The sequence below is a fragment of the Tiliqua scincoides genome, chromosome 4 (genome assembly GCF_035046505.1).
Source record: "Tiliqua scincoides isolate rTilSci1 chromosome 4, rTilSci1.hap2, whole genome shotgun sequence".
NCBI lineage: Eukaryota > Metazoa > Chordata > Lepidosauria > Squamata > Scincidae > Tiliqua > Tiliqua scincoides.
Window position 1 is genome coordinate 105,563,120 of NC_089824.1, and position 22,684 is coordinate 105,585,803.

At 42.5% G+C, this 22,684-nt stretch overlaps 1 protein-coding gene across 1 annotated transcript in view; it reads right to left on the reverse strand.

Moving 5' to 3' along the window:
- The window catches only part of DIAPH1 (diaphanous related formin 1), a 97,900-nt gene that overhangs the window by 50,964 nt on the left and 24,252 nt on the right, over positions 1-22,684 (reverse strand). The window contains exons 5-17 of the mRNA XM_066624521.1: positions 21,177-21,307; positions 20,487-20,573; positions 19,771-19,834; positions 18,649-18,788; positions 17,693-17,801; positions 17,362-17,472; positions 16,471-16,589; positions 15,276-15,392; positions 12,506-12,621; positions 11,138-11,202; positions 8,662-8,841; positions 4,169-4,870; positions 3,367-3,484 (exon numbers count right to left, since the gene is read on the reverse strand). Of these exons, the coding sequence (XP_066480618.1) occupies positions 3,367-3,484; positions 4,169-4,870; positions 8,662-8,841; positions 11,138-11,202; positions 12,506-12,621; positions 15,276-15,392; positions 16,471-16,589; positions 17,362-17,472; positions 17,693-17,801; positions 18,649-18,788; positions 19,771-19,834; positions 20,487-20,573; positions 21,177-21,307 (2,059 nt within the window). The remainder of the gene's footprint in view (positions 1-3,366; positions 3,485-4,168; positions 4,871-8,661; positions 8,842-11,137; positions 11,203-12,505; positions 12,622-15,275; positions 15,393-16,470; positions 16,590-17,361; positions 17,473-17,692; positions 17,802-18,648; positions 18,789-19,770; positions 19,835-20,486; positions 20,574-21,176; positions 21,308-22,684) is intronic.

The following is a 22,684-nucleotide window of genomic DNA, read 5'->3' on the forward strand; positions in this document are numbered from 1 at the left end:
AGCCTTATTTTATTATTAACAGTATTTATATACCGCTTTTCAACTAAAAGTTCACAAAGCGGTTAACAGAGAAAAATCAAATAACTAAATGGCTTTCTATCTGAAATCCTACTATCTTTCTATCTGAATCCTACTATCCTGATATCTTTTGACTGATACCTTTTGAACAGTGACCATTTACTTCTGCTTTGGCTCCCTGTCGATCGTCCTTGGTATTTTGTTGGCTCTGAACTTGGCTGTTGCTCAACTTTTGGCACTTACCTAGGGTGCAATCCAATAATTCAGAAACATCAGTCTGAGTGGCATAGGATATGGTGCATGCCTTTGGATACTGGTGCAATGACAGTTAAGTCCCACCATCATAGCTTTGGTTCCTGTGACTGATGTGCCACAGACACCAATGTTCCTCTGACAGCAAACCTCCAAAAGGGATAGAGACATGGGAATGAGGAAGAGCAAGTGGGATGAGGAAGAGCCAATATGCACCATATTCCTAAATCTCCTCCAGATGATGGATGTGCCCCAAACATCAGTAAAATGCCACACCAATGCTAGAACTGGCATGGGGCCAAAGCCCCTGCCCTGTGGAGTTTTCCAGTGACAATCATAATTCACTTTGCAAATTAAGTCCTACTGCATAGTGTGGTACTATTTCTGTTTTAACATGAGCAAGTTCTCCCTGTTTGACCACAAATTCACAGTGCAATGTTTCATTTGTCCCCTAGAGGGCATATGCAAACCACTGTTTTATTTTCTCCTTAAGCTGTGATTGCAACATTTCATTTTGAAGAAATGGGCACACTAAGTAACATCCTAACACTGAACTTCTGAGAATTCTGCAAATGAGCAGAGTGGATATTAGATGTCACTGTGGCTGCACACTGTTGCCAAATGGTCCCTTAAATATACATGGCTCTACTTGTCGATAATAAAACAATAAATATTTCATTAGTTAATAATAAGAGTAGGAACAGGAGTAAAAAAAAATCTGTTGTGCTTTAGATAAGAAAAATCCAAGATCTATCGTGGCAGAGCATGAGGAATACCAAACTTGCTTTGCCACCTTCAGCTACGTTCTTGTGAGTATTGCATTAAGGTTTATAAAATTGGTACAATGCCTGCAGCTAGCTCTGAACTCCAGAAGCTTTGAGATGTTCACAGTGCTACACAAACCATCTGCTTTCCCTTGTATGCTTTAGATGTGGGTTAAGGAGAATAGCATATATTAGTAGCGACAGGCTGAATTCCATGTGTGGACAAGGTAGACAGAGGATGCAGAGAGGGGCACAAGACTGGGGGAAGACCAGAAGTGGGACACACATCACTGGGGCATGAACACCTGCATTTATGCCTAAATAAGGTTAGCTTTTGCAACAGGTTGACTTTGTTTAAACAAACTGCATCTTTACAATTTACAAACAAAGCAAATCCAAAAGTCTGATAAGGTTTGAATAGTTATTTTTCTGGTTTTACTATGCAACAGTAGCATTGCAGTAAGTAACAGTAAGCTATGCAACAGCAGCATGAGAAATTCTAAATTCTCTTACTAGAGAATGTCCTATCACTGACCCACAACTTCAAGATTGCCTCAACCTGTGAAAACGAACTGAGGCTGAAAGACCAAGGGAAAGTGTAGCTGCATGGAGGCTAGTCATGAATAAGATGTGAGACTGAAGAATGCGTTTATTGCTTACATGGCACTGATGCTGAGGTGGACACCTTAACTTACAGCTCCCATGCTTTTTGGTACAGGCGTGAATTTGTAAGCACTTTAACTCTTCCTCAAACCAAAGATTTTTTTGGATACCAGATAAATATATAATCAATTGGAAAACAGAATGCACAGGTTTATCTCCTTAAGAAAGGCACAAATTATGTATTCCCACACCTGTTAAAATGATAACCGGGAAAACTATATATACGTTAAGGTACCTAAGATACATAACTATATAACAATTAAGGTACTCACTCTTGGCTGCGATCAACCACAATCAGATGCATCAGGTGCAAGAATTGCCAGTGAAGGAAAGAGAGAGGAAGTATACATCAAAATAGATATTACACATAGCATGAACTAGTTCCCACCCACCCCACACCCCAAATGTCTCCAGTTCACATAATACATAATGCTAAAGGTCCACAGCAAATTACTTCAAACTAACTAACAGATAATGTTTCCAACTATGGCTTTCTTTGTACCTGCCATGCCTGGGAGAGGCGGTGGGGGCTATGCAGACTGGTCTTGGGGTCAATTCACATTTTAATGATTAGTGAGAAATGATTAATGATTAGTGAGAAAAAGACTGAAAGCAGAATGGCATGATACGTAATACCATTACATAAATCTATGGTATGTGAACATTATAAGAATCCTAACTCTTTAATAATTCTGTACCATTCTGCTCAGCCCCTCCCAAAAAGGATCTCACAGAGCTGGAGAAGGGACAGCAAATGAAAACCATCAGAAAGATGGACTATCTTTCATACAAGCAAAGATTAAAGCAGCTGGTGCTTTAGTTGAAGTGGAAAAAAGACAAGTAAGAGGAGTTAACATTTACTAACATTTGGAGTTAATAAAATCATGAAGGGTGCATTAAAAGTTATGGCAAATTGCTCCCTCTCTTACTTTCTCATCACTAAAACTCAGGACTATCCAACAAAATGTATAGATGCGCTCCAAAACTACTAAAGGAAGTACCTCCTTCACAAATCCATGGTGAACATGGAATTTGTGACCACAAGATGTGGAAATGGACTTAAAATATCAGAAACAACTACCAATAGCTATCATGCTAGCAAAAATGGAATCTCCATATTCAGAAGTATTTATTAACTTTAGCTAATTTGACATGTGTTGTATTTTACTGATGCTGTTTTATTTTTCACACAAGCTGCACTGGGTGCCATTTGTATGGTGGAAAAGTGGAGTAAAATTATCTAAAAAGAAAGAGACTCCCAATCATAAATGATTTCTCCCCTCTCATGCCCTACTTGTAGCTTCTCCAGAAATATTTGGAGAGCCAATGATAGAGAGCAGGTGCTAACCTAGACGGGACTTTGGTCTAATCCAACAAGACAGATTGCAGGCAGCAAATGAGTTTGCTCCTTGTCCATTCCATGTCTTGCAGTGGAAACTAACTTTTGAAGGAAAGCCATGCATTGAACACATGACAACATATTCCAGGGAGTCGTATGTGTCTTTTCTACATTTATAAACATGGGTTTCCGCTTCAAACTTTATAACTGCTCATCAGGAAACATGCAGCAGACAACCAGATAATTTCCTGGCTGCAGGAAGTGTGCATCAACCCTCAACCCAGGTGCCACCTTCCTTTAGCCACCCCCACTCCCAAGTGTATCACTTACATTTGGCTGGTCCAGTTGAAAAGGTATGAGTCAGTTTGGCAATAATGTCATCATTCTCGAAACGATCCTCCTTGGCTTTGACCCAGAAACAGTTCTCAGATAGTTCCTGAGCTGTAATCTGTAGGTAAGACAGTCAAAACTTAACACACATGTGCATATTCAGACACTACTCTTTATTGAGGCCAGTTAATTCATTCCTTGCTCATTTTAGAAAGCTTCTGTAGAATCCATTCTGATCATCTTTGGTAGACTAAAGAGGTATGAGATGTTATCCTGAGCTAGGAGATATATTGCTGAACTAGAATCAGATAAATTGATTCTGTTCCGTTTAGGCCTAACTGGAACTGCAGCTTTTTCACAGTACAACTGTAAAAACTAGCGCAACATGGTATCACCATGTTGCTAGCACAACAACTAGCACAAAAACTAGCACAACATGGCATCACCACCAGTAACTGTTGTGGATGGAGCACTATTCTTACCTTATAAACACTTACAGCCCAATCCTATGGTCAAGAAACACCGGCACTGCAGATGCAGCGCTAGCTCTAGGTGTTATAAAAGTGCCACAAAATGCTTTTTACCCACTGAATAAGCGGCACCAGTGGGAAGGCCTGTGCCATCCCACAAGGATAGCATTCCGCTTGCCACCAGGACAAATGAGTGATGCACTAGGAGGCAGAGGGGCACGGGGAGGATGGTGGCAGGGCGTTTCAGAGGGGCGGAAGGGGTGTTTCGGGGCTGAGTAACAGTCACCAGTACTGGGACAAGGATATCTAGGCGTCAACTAACGGAATACCACCTTGGGCCAGTTTGTCCTCCGCAACGGAACTTCTGGCTTGTAAATCTTCTTTGGAGCCAATCCAAATGGAAGAACTGGAGCTGCAGGTCCCATGGCCCCAAGTGGCATCGGAGGTGGTGGCACTCCAGGAAAAGGTGGTGGCGGTGGCGCCCCTGCCATGCCCGGGAGAGGTGGTGGAGGTGGCGGTGGCGCCCCTGCCATGCCCGGGAGAGGCGGTGGAGGTGGTGGAGCCATCCCTGCCATGCCCGGGAGAGGCGGTGGAGGTGGCGGAGCCAGTGGCACTCCAACTGCACCAGGAAGTGGCGGTGGAGGTGGTGGAGGCAGTGGCACTCCAACTGCACCAGGAAGAGGCGGTGGAGGTGGTGGAGGCGGTGGCACTCCAAATGCACCAGGAAGAGGCGGTGGAGGTGGTGGAGGCAGTGGCACTCCAACTGCACCAGGAAGAGGCGGTGGAGGTGGTGGAGGCAGTGGCACTCCAACTGCACCAGGAAGAGGCGGTGGAGGTGGTGGAGGCAGTGGCACTCCAACTGCACCAGGAAGAGGCGGTGGAGGTGGTGGCACTCCAACTGCACCAGGAAGAATAGGAGAAGCTCCAGCATCACCAGCTGGAGATGGTTGTTGTGGTGGGAACTCAGTAGCTGAAGAGATGAGATGTTCAATTTTCTTCTTAGCATCTTCAAGTTCTTTTGATAGTACAGCAACCTGTAGAGAAATTTTTAAAAAGAAGCAGAACAAATAAGGTTAACAGTGCACCACGTTTTCCTCCCAGCAAAATGAAAACAGCAGTCCACATTATGCTACGCCATCTCGGCACTTCTTTTGGGTCTTCCTAATACAGTTTGTATTTGATAAATCTTTTTAAGGCCCAGACCCATCCAATTTTCCAGCACTGATGCAATGGGGCATGTGCTGCATCCTGTAGTGGTGGTAGTCATGGAGGCCTCCTCCAGGTAAAGAAATGCTGGTTCCCTTACCTTAGGGCTGCATTGGTGCTGGAAGGTTGGATAGGATTGGGCCCTTATATAGTTCAAGATGACACAACTAATGGCCAGCTTTATCCTGGGACTGATCCTGCTGGCTCAGGGCATGCATTGTCATACTGGGATAGCAATCTTGTCATGCAGATGGTTATATGCACATCCAAGTCACTCCATGCCAGGTTAGATTTGCAGAAATGGGTTCAGTCTAGTCAAGAAGCTTAAGACTCTCTGATCCCACCACAAAATGTTAACAATTTGTCCCACATTTAGATAATTGCTCAGGTCTTGGTACTGGTGAACAAATGCCCACCTTGCCTTAAGCCATTTCTGCCCAATGTTGCAAAAATGCAACAGGGATCAAATGTGTACGCCTGTGGGATGGACTTAAAATAGGAAACACCAAATGGAAACATATATTTCCAATAATAACAGAAAACCAATTCAGTGAGGTTTCTGACTGCTAAGAGGCCTGGAAAACACATCTTAATTTTGTTGGCTACTGAAAGCAGAAGTGCTTAATATTTTCTCCGAAAAAGAACAGAAGCAGCAGTCAGTCATTCTTGGAAGATGCTTTTTCTGTTTTTTGACATATCAAAGTGATCAAGAAAAAGGGACATCAGGTTGCCAAACATAGGTTAGCCATTTCATCAATCCAGTGGACAACCTTCTAATTCATAATCTAGTGGTGTAATTTTAGGTCATTATTCATCTATCAACCTTTTCTTTAATTTACTCAATATAGCTGTATCTGGGCCTCTCTCTCTCTTCCTCTTCCCTCTCAAGGGACAACTAGTTCCACTGTGTGTTCCAATTCTTTGCTTACTCGCCACTGGGCAAGCAAGAAGAGGACTGGAGCAGTGGTGACTCACTGCTTCTTCCATGGTTGCTGCCACAAGCAATTGTGCCAAAGGAGCTGATGGAGAAAGCAGAGGGCTGTTGCAATCCTTTCCAAATACTCCCCTTCTAGGGAAGCGATCAAGACAGAATCATTCCACCGCCACCATTTCCCTGCCCAGCCACATCTCCAAAACAGGCTGGGCAGAGCATACTAGGAATAGAAGAGGACCTGTTTTGAAGAAGTACCTGGGCAGGGAGGGAGGCAGCAGCACAGTGGAGGTGCTAAGAGGGGCGGTTTTGCAGAGAGAGGCCCAATCGCTCCGCTTTCACTTTTCCTGACCTGGGGAACCCTGCCGAAGGTTGTGCAGGGCTCCCCGCACCCCCGGGAGGCTGCAGGAGGCTTGGGCAAGTGCACCCAGGCCCCTGCAGATCCCCTGAGCTGTGCGATCCTACAGATTGTGCTGCCGCCTTCCCCCTGTCTCCTGGCTGCCCCTGTCCCTTAAGGGGGCACAGGCCAGGACCCACAGGCTGGGGCGTCATGACACCCCAGTATGAATACCACTGTTTTAGGGTTTTGTGTGATGCCTAGCTGTTTGAGGTGCTTTATGAACAAACACTATCTCCAACTGGTACCTCATTTCTCAGAAAGTGTTGAGACTATGGGGTAGGTAACTATGGAGTAGTTACCTACCCCACTAGGTAACTGCTTCCTCATGCATTGTTTCAATCTACATCTATCTCCAATTCTATCAAACATGCCTTGTAGTTTTCCCTTCCATCCAGTTAACTTCACACATTCCAAAATACTCAATGCCTATCATGCCACCAATGTATTGGTAACATGTCACATTCATGTAGTCTGTGTGTATGTGTTTCATACATTTTTCAAGGCTAACTTACTCCTGCTGTCAACAGGAGTTTCTTTTTCAAAGCAGAATTCACCACGATTATTCTGCTTTTTATTTCTGTTCTAGATGCTCCAACTTCTGTTATCTTGCTTTCAATATATTTCTGGTCTTTACTCAAGTCCTTTCATCAGAGACACTGTTCCATCAGCCAGCCTCCTAAGTCCATCTGCAGCCCTGCTGCTCCCCAAACCCAAGATCTTGGAAAATGGGTTGCGGTACCAGTTGTCAAGGACTAGAAGAGACTGCCTTACATAGTCCTATGAATTGCTAGCTGTACTGCCCTTCTGTTCAGTTTTTCATTTTAAGTTGCTTTCAGATCTGATCTTGGTTCAAAAGTGGGTTTTAAATATACCTCTCATCACGACAGGAGGCTTTTTACCTGTCACCAATTTCTGAGCTTTATTTTCATTTATTTTTAGCCTCCAATTCTGGGAAAAAAAAAACACTCACACAAAATTTAATAACTTCTTTTACATCAATACAAAGCTTCTAAATTCTGGAATCTACTATTACTTTTACACCTTCTCTAGACATCACAGGGCTAACAAACAATCTAGGCTGCCCTGCTGTACTAATTTTAACTTTTTGTTCATTTGCATTAATTACAGCTTAGTGATTTCTTGGCAGTCTAGATCTCTGCATTACAACAAACATTTTGTTCCACCTGAAAGCTTTTTCTAGGTCAATAAATACTACACAGGCATACTCCTCCACTTCTAATTCATCAATATTCAGACTGCAAGGTTAACTTAGCTTGTTTCTGTTTTTCCTAAAACCAAACTGAAACATTCAAGTAATCTGGCAACAATCGCTTTATGAATTAATTTTGTTAATATTTCTGAAGCATAGCTTAATATGATTCTCTGCTATTCATATTTATCTTATTTTGCCTTTGGAGAAATGGGTATTATAGTCTAAAAATTTGGTGTATTACTACTTGTATACATTAATTGGCTGCTTTTTAAATATCTCTTGTGTATTTCAGAAGCTCATTTGGGATTTTGTTGACTCGCTACCAATTTATTCCTTTTTAGCTCTTTAAATTGTTACATTTTAACATTACTATAGCCCTTTTCACATGTACCACTTGAAGCAGAATATACAATTTGATTTTTCATTTCTACTTTCTGCAAATTATGTAGAGAATTCATATTCCATTTTAGTTCTGAAGTCACGGCCATGTTTGTTGTGCTTCTTTATCCTACCCATTATCAACTCAATCTCTATGTTGCAGTTTGCCTCTTCCACAATACCCCAGGTCAATTTTTTCCTTAAGGTAATTGTAACACTTTTCTTTACAAGTTTCTACATCTGAGTATTTTAAAGTGCTTAAATACTGAAGTGACAGACAAGGTGTGCTTGATTAAATAAATCAGTGCACTTTTTCATGACACTCAATGTATGGATTAATGGATGGCCACATCACTGGAAGGTAGGCTCCTTAGTACCTGCGTGGAAAGAATACACTCTGCTGATCACCGACCTTGGACCAAAGTAAACTCAGGTAATATTTATAATTAGAGGTGTTTGTTTTTGTGGATAAGTGATAAAAATAAGGGTTACATTTCTTTTCTTTTCTTGTAAGATCTTTGCATTACATAGGGCATTAGAACCCTTTGGATGTGAATTTAAATCACAAAATAAAATGATTTTTTTTTTTTTAAATCTGCATTGTAATTCAACAATTTTCAAAACAACAACACTGCTTTCAAACACCCCACTTATAACCCCTGCCTGTCGTCCTCCCATAATCCAGCCAGACCATTACCTCATCTTTCAGCTGGGAGGTAGTAGTTTCCAGATTTTGCTTCTCTAAAGCAATCTTCTCTTTCTCAGTTTCCAGTGTTACTTTGTCTTGAAGTAAATCTTGGCATTTCTGTTCAAAATCTTGTTCCTTCTTCTTCATTTCCACTTGTAGTTCATGGCGTGCAGTCAGTTCAGAATCCAGCTGAGGGGAAGAAATATATAATAATCATTCTAATGTACTCCATATCAGCTGGGCTTCAAGCTGGAGTACTGTGTTCCTATTTGGGCTTTGTAGTCAAAGGATAATAAAATGACAGAGAGGGGAAACATAATATTGCCATATATGAAAAGTCTTTTATCAACAATCCCAAAAGTCACAAGGGTAGAGAATATAATGGAGGAAAGCTTGAGATAAAACAAAAGGAAGAATTATGCAACTTATGGAAAATGAAAGAAATGATGAGTTAAAGTGGCCTTCCATGTTCTATTGTCCTGACATCTTTAGTATCAGGATACAGGGAAAACTTCCTTCTGATCATTAAGAGAGATCAGTTCTCTTTTTTACTTTTTTCCCACTTTATCAAAAGGAAGAGAAAGGAAATGGTCCCAGTGCAGCCTTTATAACTTATGGAACAACAAACTTTACTCACTGAGCAAGGGAAAAGTGAAGAAAGCCTACTTCTGCTTGAACTATTATGCAGGAAAAGCAGTACAAATGGATGTCTAAAGTCAGATCATTGGTCCACCTAATCCAGTACTGTAAATGCTTATGAGCAACAGCTCACAGAATCTCAGGCAGAGATCTTTCTCAATCCTGCTACTCAAGATCCTTCAGGAGATTCTAAGGTAGTGGGACATTTTACACTACCACTGATCAATGGTCTCTACCCTGTGGTAGACAGATCAGAGGTGTTATAACAGATGAGTTGGGACCCAAAATTGGGTCATGATTCAACCTCAGGAAAGTTGCTGCAGAGCTACTGCCACCATTTTGTTTGGAGGCTTAAGCCTGCACAGTTTGAACCATTAGCAAGGGCTAGGGACTTTAAATAAGGTGAGTTCTGCTAGAGCGTTTGGTTCTAGAAAGGTTGTTTTAGGAAGGTTCCCCCAAACCTCCTCACTCTCCTTCCAACCTGTGGTTGCACTTCCTCTGCTTTCCGCCTTTCCTCATATCTTGTTTCTTTCCCACCACCTTTCAAATGAAGTGCACTGTTGCCATGTCATTGCCCCTCCTCTTCTCCCAATTGGGCTAGAAGGAAGGAAGGGGCAAAATGCCGCAGCAGTAGTGCACAGACTGGCTGCCACCAGGTGAGAAAAGAGGAGGGACTGCAGCCACTGGACTCTTAAAAGTGGTTCCCTGTTGCAGGCTGGGTTAGAAATGAGTTCTGGACAAGCTGAAGACTTTTGATGTGGATGGAGGTTTTTAGGCTCTCAGTAAATAAGAACTTTTACTTCACCCCATCAGATACATTAGCCAAATCACACCTCTCTTTCTTTGGAGCCGGACTATGTCCAAACAAAGGCAATTAAGTAGGAGGAGAAGATTCTTGGTCTCCAGTCTAACAAAACTTTTAAAATGGATTGTTAAAAGCTTCGTTTTCTGTCTGTTTCCCATTTGCCGTCTTTTAATTTTTCAAAAATATTCTCTTTGTTGCTCAATCTGTTTAGGCGACATGAGCCTTGATCAAGCCTTTAATGACCTTGAATATCTTTAATGAGAAGACAGAAATACTTGGAACAAACGAAAAAAGAAACTGAAGCAGGGTGTCTAAATTTGATGTGTTCACATTTACACTGGGATACAATGATTAGGCTAAACTGAACAAACCTTGACAACAGACTTGCAATCTAGAAAGGACAAGGCCATGTGGGAAGAAGAAAGAGAAGCAGAACTGAAGGCTCCAAAGAAGAGATGTTTTCAGAAGCTGTGTAAATACTTGCAAGGAGGGAGAGATGAAGGTGTCAGGAGATAGTAGTTCTATTCACATGTTATAGTCAACCCAACTACAATCAATGTATAGGATACACAATTGTTTATCTGCACATATGTACAGTTATTCACATACAGGGGGTCCCTGTATCCGTGGATTCCATATCAGCGGTTTCACATTTCTGCAGATATGGGAGGCCCCCCTCCAGGCCCCCCACCCTCCAGTCAAGGGGAGTTGCACGCCCCTCCCCTCCAGAGGGGCTTCTGAGCCTCTGACATCCTCTCATGGCCCTGGTGGCCGTAAAAATGGCCATTTTCGACCAAAAAACATCACCTCTGGATTTTGGCCAGAAAGCAGAAGTGACATTTCAATGCCTATAAAAGGCATTAGGAGGGCCGGGGAAGCTAGCTGGCTCATGGAATGCAACAGAATCTGCATCAGTAGCCCTGCACTCTGTAGGACAGCGAAGGACAGCATTGGGCCACAAATATGATAAGGAAAAGCCAATGAAGGAGTAAATCAAACATGGCAACATAAGATACAGGAACAAGCCAAACCAGTTATCACCTTCTTCTCCAGTTCCAAGGCTTTGGCTTCACTTTTGGCCACATTAGTTTGATAAATCAAGTTATCTAAAGAAAAAACAGTCACCAGCCAGTTAGGAGCATTGTAATGGGGAAAACTTCTGTACTTCACAGACGTTCATTGTCTAGAAGCACTGCGTATTGGACTGTCTTACACATTCATATATACCTCCCTATAGACCAAGGGTCAGCAACATTCTTCTACCTAGAGGCTGAAGGCCAACTTGCTTGCAGAAGCTGGTACAGAGAGAGCACCACAGGTGCAAGTGCCATCTTCCCCAAATCGAAGTGGGAAAGGTGCCACCTGGATTCTGTGGCAGGAACCAGGACATAAGGTTTATCTCTCTCTCTCTCCCCACACCCCACCCCACTGGTAGCAGAGATGACCTTGGAGGCAGAGGAGCAGTCTCCTGCCTGAGGCATGTGTAGGCAGCCATTACCACCGGACCCAAGGTGGGAATGTAACCAGGCACAGCAGTGTCATGTGATGGGCACATGGTGATGGAGCAGATCTTGCTCCAGCAAAGGAGTCAAGGAGCAAGGTGTCTCTCTCTTTCTCTCGAAAAACCCAGAAGCTACACCAGCAAGCTACCCAACTGGCTCTTCAACCTGCCTTACCTGGGCTAGAGAGAAGGCATTTATCCTGTGCTACAGTGTGTGCACCAACCACCTCAATTTTCTGGCCACTCTGTTGGCAGTGGTAGACTCAGAAGGACCAGGCAAGGCCAACCCTCCTCCCTGTCTAAGGGAATGGGTGCTAAGGATTTCAGGCAGACAGCTGGACCAAGACCACATGGAACATTAACTATGGTCTTGATGGTTTCAGATGGCAGGTTGAATTTGAACCATGGGCTGCAGGTTGCTGACCCCTTCTTTAGGCAGGACAATCTGCATAACACATCCAGGTGGAAATGGGTTCTTCATCTTACTGCTTCAAGAAGTAAGAGGATCCATGGCTCCTTTGGAAAACCAGTTCCTCATAACTTAAAAAGAAAACTTATTGACATTGCCACTGAATTGCAATAGCGCAGTAACCTTTTTCACAGGGGGCTGGGTACTTTATTAATTGTAAATAATTTGCACTAAATTAAATAGCAAACAAATATACTGCACCAAAATAGCTGAAAATATACACTAAGCCTCACAAATTCTGCAAGCTGTATCCATTATGAAAAATAAGCACAACTACATTTATTTGCTTATTCTGCAAAATAATGTTGCTAGTAATAGGAAATGATAATGGGTTATATTGCTGTACTGGTATCTCAAATCAAGGCAGCTGGGGAAAAATGTCTCCTACAATTACCAAAACAAATTGCCTAATGGCAGAACAAACTGTGTCTGGACTCACCCACTACTGCCTCAATATTGAGTTCAAGGTGCTTGCACTTAAAGTCTGGATCAACACCATTCTTTTGCAGGACCACCTGGGAAATGCACTCATCAATGAGCCTAAAATACTGAGGCCTAAGGAAGGAAAAGAAAGGAGAAATAATGTGTTGATTATTGAAAACCTGGACTTATTGTGAAGTTTCTATTAAGCTGGTAGAAGAGAAGGCAGCAAGGAGTTAACTTTGTTCAGGAAACAGGGCCATAGCAAAGACTGGGTGCCCCATCTGGAAAACCGGCCCTTCCAAGTTCCAGAACTTGTCTTCAGTTAATTAAAAACATGAACTGAATTATAGTGCCCTATAGGAAAACTGCCAGCTGTTCCCCAAGACCAACTAATGACTGACAAGGAAAGTCAAAAAGTGGCTAACAGAAACCTGCAACAACAAGAAAAGACAGGACAGAAAGGATTTCCACAGGGGGTCCTATACTGTATTATCCTGTACTACAGAAAATTTGCAGCATGCAAACTGAGTACCCACCCCACAGCACATGAATAAGCTGGACTGCCTGCTATCCAGGAAACTGAAGAGTGTAAAGCTCTCCATCTTAGGTGGACAACTAAGACATGTATGGATTTTTCCCCCTCTGAAGAACACAGTAAAGGACTGGGGGGGGGGGGTTAAGACCTCGCCTCCAGGGACTGAGACTCTGTACCGGACAACCCTATTTTGGCAGATTAACTGGACTTTGAAATACCCTTGTTCACTGTTAGGCACCTAAGGGGAGAGAGCCCCCACCCAACTAGAAAAAAAAAAAGGAACTAATAAGCCATTTGAGGCAACAGGCTGCAAGAGGGAGTGCTCTGGGCTGGGGAAAAGGTGAAGTAACCTATGCATTTTTGTTAACTCCTGAGTGGAATTCAGGTTTGGTTCTAGTAAAAAGAATCAGGTTGTACTGTTCTTAAAGCTTCATTGCTGAAAGTTCCTGTCCTTGACCCCTGGATGTGGACACGGCAAAACAGAGGCCTCCCTAAGGCATGAGGAGTAGAAGCGGTATCTGCTGCTACTGCTATCATGGTATCTGGCTGTCATGCTTATTTTTGCTTGTTGCCTGGAGCAAGAACTACAGCTGGAGCTCAAGGAGGAGAAGAAGTCAGAGGCCAATTTAAATGACAACCACTTCCTCCTTTGCTTGCTAGGATTATTCTCTTGCTTGGTTGTGCAGGCAGATTCTCACTTTAAGTCACTAGCTATTTGAGAAGGCAGAAACATTCTGAACATTTTTACATGGGGATGGGAACTTTACATCATATGGGTGGGACTGTAACACTTGAATCCTCCACTTCTTGCTGCCCCATGGGATAGATCTTTGCAGAGTGCAATGTCATCTTGATAAGGAATGGGCTCAGCAAGTAGGCCAAAGCACTAGAAATGCTGCCAGCTTCATCCATCACATCAGTACAGCAACCAACTGTCCCAGTGTCATACCAGCACTTTGTTTCTAGGCTTGAGGACAGCAGGTGCAGAAGGATGGCTAGGACCAAAGTCCAGTATTGGTGGGCTCTTCCCCACTGAGCAAAGTATGAACAGCTTGAGGGAACCATTGGGCTGCTCCATATTTTTCCTTCTCAGGATCTGAATTATGCAGGTGTAGGAAAAAAAAGAAAACATCTTCTAGAAAGGCCCATGATGGGCTCCTAACCTCTTGGTTGACCAATGATGGAGGCAGGTAAACAGGTGGGCTATGAAGCCACAATCTTAATTTCCTTTCTTGGCCCTAACTAACAGCACTGGGATCAGGCAGGAGAAAGAAAGGAAAATGAAAATAAAGTTCTATGGGCCCTCAGTCCAAGTTAGAGAACAGCAAGGCAGCCCTGCCAGAAGACAGAGTCCTGTGAAGGGATCGCCTCTCTGGATAAGAATACAAGAAAAACTCTGCTGGCTCAGGCCTAAGACACAGATAATCCAGCATCCTGCTTCCTTTGTAGCTTCTCAGTCTATGTAAGAGTTATGGAAATCACCCACTATTATAACACTTCATCCTTTGGAAGCCCTTTTGATTTCTTTTTCCAAACCAACATCATCCTCAGCAATTTGATCAGGAGATTAATAATATGCCCCCAGCACTAAATTATTGTTTGGGCCTGTTATTTCCATCCACAGTAATTCTGTGAAGGATTCCCCTTGCCTCCCCCTCCCCCAACACACATACAGTTTGTGAGATTCTATACCTTCTTGGACAAATAAAGTTACATGATTCCAAATGTGCCCCATCCCATTCTCTCAAAAGATGGGAATAACCATACCCCATGAGTTCCTCTTCATAGGACATCAGATCTTTGTTCTGGTCCTGCCTTTTGATTGAAGAGTTAAACCCTTTACCGTTTGTTCTCCACCTACCCTAATTCATACAAAACCAGGATGGAAGGATTCATCTATCTTCCATCCACATGGTCTAATATAGGAGGTATTCACTGCACCCACCCCTCTTTTTTACTTTCTCCAATTAAACGTTCAGCTATTCATGTCTACCTCAGTTTCTCCCATTTCACAGTAGTAAAATGTTTTCATTTTCAGAGAATGAGACAGCTTCAGAGTGAGACAGACACAATCTGGACAGTATATCAAGGCCAGGGGTGCAAATGTATTTAACAGCTACCCTCACTCACCCACCCTGAGGCTGCAAGAAACATTGATTCTGTCCCAGCCCAGTCCAAAATGTGATGAGCATCAGAGTCATTCACACATCACCAACTTTTCTTCAACCACTGAACCAGTTCTCCTCCTCACCTGGCCTCATAGTCATTGCGGACTAGCAAGAGGTGCTGAAGAATAGAGAGGAAATGCTGCTCTGCCTTAGAGTCTTTTACTGTATTGAGGAGCATCTGGAAGACTTCATTAACATCAGTGGGAGGAAAAAACAGGTTAAGGATGCAAAACCCAACTGAGACACAGGATGAATTCACCTGAGAAAAAGAGTTAGCCTATTCATCTAACACCCCCACCCCCGTCAGCCATTAAGAGCTTCCAGAAAACCTTGTGCAGTCTGTTTTACCATGGTCTGGCTATAATCCTTAAGGCAGCATGCGCCTGTCTTTGGGATGCTTAAGCAGAGATCTAGGAATGTGCTACATCCTATGTTCCTAAAAACTTATAATGTAGGCTTCCATGCAGTTCTTGCTGTTTTTCTTTAAGGATGGCTTAAGCGCCTGTTTTCATAACTCGTGCAATACAGAAGAGATGCCACTGTGAATATTGTCATAAGTACGCTTTCACGTAAGAGATTCATTTTCACTGCTCTCCATTTGCAAAGATGCATATATTCCAGATGCCCTCTGGTGGCTAAGCCCACAAAGATCTTATCATGTCACTCACAAAAGAAGCCACTGTCCCTTATTCTTCAGCCCATAGTTTAGAAGCACTTCACAAAACTTCTCCCACTAAGTCTCTCCCACCATACATTTATCTTCTCGTCCCAAGACAGCTAGCTCCTCAGTGCCCAGCCCTGAACATAAGCAAACCACATGCTATCAATTTTGTATTAATGCATAAGTATTCTTAATAGTAATAATAAATGAGCAAAAGGAAAAAAGGACTCCACTCTCATCTGTCTTGTGGACAAAGAATTCCAAGACACATCTATTCTGTCCTAAGATCCTGGTTTTACCCTCAGTTGCCTAGGCTGAAGCCCATTCTTTGTACTACCTAGATGGAGTGGTTGCTACCAAAGACACAAACTGTGGACACCATTCTGAATGGTTAGCATTTATGAAAGGCAGGCCCACGCAACATGGGCTATATTTTAACTAAGTGACCATACTAATTGGGTGGTATACGGAATCAGAGCAGAATAAAGCTACTTATATAGTATCATGAATATGTAGGACACTTTATAGAGTCTTAGAGGATAGGTTCCACCCCCAAGGAGCTTATAATCCAAAACCAAGCATGCCTCCCCTCAGCCAACTGAGCAGAACAAGGATATTCCATTTCTGTGCGAATTTCTTCTAAGCGGCCTCTAAGGTCTGTAGAATCTTCTTCACCATATTCCTCAAATACCAGCAACTGCACCGTCAGTTCCTCATTGTCTTGATTATGCAGATCCTAGGGATGGCACAATCAAAGAGTCATCACCATCTCCACTTCTGTAGGTACCAGCTTTGAAGTCTGTCAGAACATTCTATAGTGGGGCATGTACTGGTATTTTCTCTCTCTCTTGCTCATACCCACCCGCCCGCCCCAGTTCACTCAAAACATCTCAGACTGGGCATCAACTCATTATCCCACAACAATGCTTAAAAACTGCAGAATTCTAATACTCAAGAATCCAATATAGTGAGAATGTGGTTTTGTGTGTAAGATGACAAGAGTGGAAAATGGAACCCAAAAATAATGAATTGCGTGTCTGGTGTTCTCTGAATTATCATCTAGGCAAACAATGGAGTTTGCTTCAGCAGTTAGAGCCTTTTATGTCTACCTAATAATACATCTCTAGCCTTCGACAAGAGGCAACATCTGGGAGAGAAGAAAGTGATTCTGACAGGACTGCCGCATCCTCTGTCTGAAACAGAACTAGCAATCTGCAGCCCGCCAAAAGGTTGCAACAACTACATGGCAGTCATAAAAAGCTCTTCAACTGTGCAAACAATCTCAACTGTGAAGGCTGCATAGACAGTATGGAGAACAAAGTGGTGTTACTGGGACAGATCGGGAAAACTCAGGCAAGGCCTAAAACTGCAATATGTTTGACACAACCTACTGTTACTTGTGTCACTTTCAAACTGTAGGCAGGGCGGAGAGGCACTGATGTGGCTGATTTCACATCCTTTTAAACAGAGTGAAAGATGCAGCCACTGGAAAGAGGACTGCTTCTCACCTTGAGGATCTGCTGCAGTCCAGAACGCATCAACTCACTCCGGATGTGAATTCTGAAGTCAAGTTCATAAGCTGGGATGATCAGGGCATTGATCAACTGCAGACAGGCTACCTAAGGAAATATCAAAGGTAGATTTCACGTCAAACTAAATCAGGACTCTCTCGCTCGCTTGCTCTCCTCCTCTCCATCCCCCTCCCCCTACGAGTAAGCAGAGCCCTTGGAGCAAAACAGGAGGCAAAAAGTTACATGTCTGCCAAAGTAAGGCAGGCGTACAGACAGAAGAGAATGCTTTCACAGCAAACCAGTACAGAGACCAAGGTGCTGGTACTACCTTTAGCGTCACAGAGGTGCCATCCTTCAGACCATCCAAAATGGGTTTGAATCGTTCCACTTCATCCATTTCTGCCCGTTCTGTCAATGCCCCCAGAACCCGCTCATGCCTACACAAGAATAAGGAAAACAATTCAAAATATTGCAGGGTCCACAAAAGAAAAGAGAAACAACTTCAGGCCTATAGACTGCATAAAAATTATTCATGCATCTCAAGCACCTTGCTAAGAATTCTGGAGCCCAGTGTGCTTTTTTTTTGGGGGGGGGGGAAGTCTGCCTAAAAAGTAAAGAATTCTTGAAAAGAAAATGCATTGTGCGTTTAAAGCATAGCAGCGATCAAAGCAAGAAAAACATAAACCAACAGAAAAAGCAGATAGTTATTAATGAAAGGTCAAATGAAACAGAACAGGCTTAACTAATTTTCAAAAAGCTGGCAATGACGGAACCAGCCAAGTATCATGGGAAAGGGAATTCCACAGCATGGGTGGTGAAACTGGAAAGGTCCCATCACGCAACCACAACTGCACATTCATAGGCAACAGGATATAGAACAGGGCCTTGGGTGCCATGCAGTATTATTATATTATATACTATTTATTATAATTTCTCAATGCATTTTTGTTTCTGTGTAAGGAATGCTTTGAACCAAACTGTGGATGCAGAGGATCCTGTGGGGAGGCATTATGAAGAATGTAGTGAGAATGGATAAACTGGACATTTATTAAAATGTCTGAGCCTGCCAATCCTGTACACTTTTCTGGGAGCAAGCCCCATTGAACACAATGGGACTTACTTCTGAGTAGAAACACATAGGACTGCACTATAAACACTGTAAGGCACAAACACAATTGTGCCAATTACACACATTTTTACATGTGCAATCCCCCTGAGCCCCAAGCCTTGAAATGCCAATTCCTCCTGCCTAGTACCAAACATAGACCACCCATAGTCACTTACATATCCACAGGCTGCGGCAGGATGCAGAGGGCAGAAAGTAGCTTGATAGCATCAATCATCATGGAAGGGACCTTGGGATCAATGGCTCTTGCCAAAAGCAGGATCCCCTCCTCAGTTTCAAGCATTGTCTTAATTCCAAACTAAAAAGAGAAAAAGCAAAAGATCTACACCCATTTGGTGCACACACACAGTTGTAAAGGGGGCAACACTACTGTCAAGTCTAAGGCAATGATCAAACAGTAGACCAAGACAATTAGTGCAGGAAACTCAAATGAGGGTGTCAAAGACATAAAGACCAGATGTATTTAAAGGTGATAAGGGGAAATTTCTAGGAGGGAAAGTAGGGAAACGTATCAATGGAACTTAGAATGTATCAAGCAACATCAACCATGGGAAGGGATAGATATGGTTTCCTCAATAGGAAGGGATGGATGACATGTCAGTATTTCCTCCATTCCTTTTTTGGTTCTGCTCGAACCTCTCTCTCTCCTTTTTCTCTCCCCATCCTCTTCTTTCTTTTTATCTCTCTTCACGTGTTCCCTTTAGATGGGATTACTGTAACATTCTTATTTCTGGTCTTCCTGCTACTGGCTTTGAGACCCTTTTCTTATTTTTTTCAGTTCTGCTGCTTTTTCCCTTTAAACTGCTCATCAGTCCTATCATGTTTCTTCTTCTCTCTCCATTGGCTTCTAGCATAAAGGTTTTCTCACTTCAAAGCTCCTTTGTTCCATTCCACTTATACCAACCTGTTTCCAAATCTAGGATAGCTGGCCTCCCTTCAGTAATTTTTCCTCACAATTCACAATCAGCAGAATTTGCTTCCGCTAAATATTAAATCAGTCTCCTTCAATTATCTCAATTACTACACATTTCTTTCACAATTACGCTAAGTTCATCACTTCTCTTTCCATCTTCTCTTTTTGTTTCTGTACTTAGATTGCCAGTCTGGGGGTAGAGGCTGCTTTTTCATTTTAATGTTGTACAGGGCTGAGCTATGTGGAGTGAAAGAAAACCACTAACATTCGCCCTCATTGTTCACTCTGTAGTGAGCCTGCTGAGTGATTCTAAAAATATAGGAAAAGGCAGTTCATAAGTATATGAAGCAGAAAACAGGGGACTCACCTTATTGTTCATGAAAGCCTTTAAACATCTAATGACCTCATGTTTGATCCGGATATCATAAGAGCTGTGAAAAGAGAAAAAGCAGCTTGGTGATTAATAATCTTGTACTCTACCTACGCAGGCTCCTGATTCTTAAAGAGCAAGACAACATCATGAGCTGCAACAAGATGCTCCCAACTGCCATGAAAGCTTAGAGGAAGGACAATATTTAGGTAAGTTTGTTATCTCCAAACCCAAGCTCCACTTTCCCCATCCTCAAATATGTACCTGTGGCTGAACCAAGCTTCAGCATGTACTCCAACCCTATAGAAAGCCAAGCCTCCAGTGCTATTTTCAGGCTTGAAAGACCCACTTCCAGGTCACATAGAGGTTCCTGGCTCCTCCTAGCGTTGCTCCAGAATATATTGCTGCAGAATATATTGCAATGCATTCTGGGGCGACCCTGAGAGGTGGCAGGAACCTCTGTGCGACCCAGAAGTGGGTCTTTCAAGCCTAAAAATAGTGCTGCAGGCTGGGAAATGGTGCGGTTTGACCACACAAAGGCAGAAAAAGTAATACTGGTGTTTTTCCTTTGTTTTTAAAATGCTTTTCAAGTGGACCTCAGTATCCACAGGCACCTGCAGCGAGTTAAATCTGTGGATGCTGGACCTGCACATACCAAGGTTGCACTGTATGCAATCAAATTTTGTACAATTTTAGTTCAAACAATCCATTACCTCGGAGGCTCATCCTTCTCATCAAGCAGGCCTTTCAAAATGTCCAGCAGGCAGTTGAGGCCTTCAGCTCCAAAATTTTGCACCCAGCTGAAAGGAATGCAAAGCGAAAAGATATTAGCAAGATAATGCAGAACCTGAATGTTATTGAAGAATCTTCACCCATTCTCTTATTTCTCATTGCAACAATCCTCTGCAAACAAATGTTTGTTTCTCACTGCAAACAAATGGGCAGGAGGTCTGGTCTAGAGGGTAGAGCCTCCGTCTGCCTGAAGATAACATCCACAAGGTCGCCAGTTCACCAGCACCGTGCGACCTTGGAGCAGCTGACAAGCTGAAGCTGAGCTATTCCATCTGCTCTGAGCGTGGGAGGATGGAGGCCAGAATGTGAAGCCAGATCGGAATGAAACACCTTGAATGTAGTCGTTCTTGAAAGAAATAACCTTCTTTGAAATTGTAAAAATCCCTATTTAAATAGGGATTTAGATAAAAGCCTGCCTATGTAAACCGCCTTGAATAAAGTCTTGAATAAAGACCAAGAAAGGCGGTATATAAATACCTGTTGTTGTTGTTATTATTATTATTATTATTATCCCTTTCATAGACAAATCTACATATGCGTGCACAGACGCAAAGATATTGTTAGCTGATGTAGATTCTGAGCAGCCACCATAGGTCCAAACAGATCTTTACCTGACAGGGTTATTGTTTAGAGACACTCTTAGGGACTCCAAACAAGTAAGCAGCTGAGCATCTCTTAGACCAGACTTCAGCTCTTGAATGTTCATCATAGGAGATTTGGAACTCTCCTTTTGACTCATACCCTGCAAGAAAGAAAACAATGTTAGACAGGCCTTAATTACCTAATCAGGGCTTGGAAAAAAAAAGGCTACCAGAAGCCAAATGTATATTTTCAAGGTCTGCTGATTTTCTTAATAGTACTTAAAGTTTCATCACTCTTCTCTCTCATTAAACACCTACTGATATAGTAGTTGACATACAACAGAATTATAGTTTTTAAATATCTCATCTTCATAAATTGATAGTCACAGTACAAAGCCATATCGGAATAAATACGCCACTGAGTGACAGTTACAATGTAACTGAGCATCAGTGAGTGACAATGTAAAAATGACTTGCGGCAAACAGATGGGGTACAGCTGAGAATCATGGTTTGTGACTAGCTGAAAACCAGAACAGGAAACCAGGTTTTGAAGCTGGCTTACAAGCCATGATTTCCACAAGCCGAATATGGTTTCTCATGCCATTTGAACAGGGCAGTCACTATATCACAGACTAACCTGTCTCAGAGGGTTGTCATGAGAATAGAATTAGGTGAGGGTCTCATACATGCCACCCTCAAATCTTTGGAGGAAGGGTGGGCATTTTTCCATGAAAATTTTTCATGAAAAAAATGGAACAAGTTTATAAATGAAAGCATAAGAGACATATCTTGAATTTACTGTTGTTACAGAGTGCATCTGGGGAAAAAATCATTAGTTCATAATAATTTTAAAGCTATCAGGACATCAATAACTTAGACATGAAGTGATGTACAAGAATCCAACAGTGCACAGCTAAATGTAATCGGGCACCGTAAGGCACTTCTCTTCACCTTAACGTTTCTTTTATTCCACATTTCTGCTAAAAGCATATTCTATAAGCGTCTTTCACACTTGCATCCCAAGGATTTCAGAGTGTTGTACATTGTTCCTCCCTTGCCTTTTATCTTCACAACAACACTGTGAGGCTGAGATAGTGAATGGCTCAGGGTCATCCAGTAAGCTTCATGGCTGAATGGGGATTTGAACTAGGCTTTTCCAAGTTCAGATTCAATATTCTAACCCAGTGGTTCTCAAACATTTTAGCACCAGGACTCACTTTTTAACATGACACTGTATCGGGACCCACCTAGCTTTACCAGACTTAAAATAAGTGATCTAGAAAGTATCTAGATTTACAGGTTATTTATTTATTTGCAAAAAACTTGATCCATTTCCCATAATGAGGCAGCCCTAATGAACACCCTCATGGCTTGAAGGGCTTAGTTATGTGACCCAGCCTTCACCTGCCCCAACTACCTGTCATTGATGGACTTAGAAAAAAACATATCAGAAAAAAAAATGCTCTAACATTTGTCTCCCTAAATTAACACAAACTTTGGATATTGTTTATGCCAACAAAGGTTAAATGAAATGAAA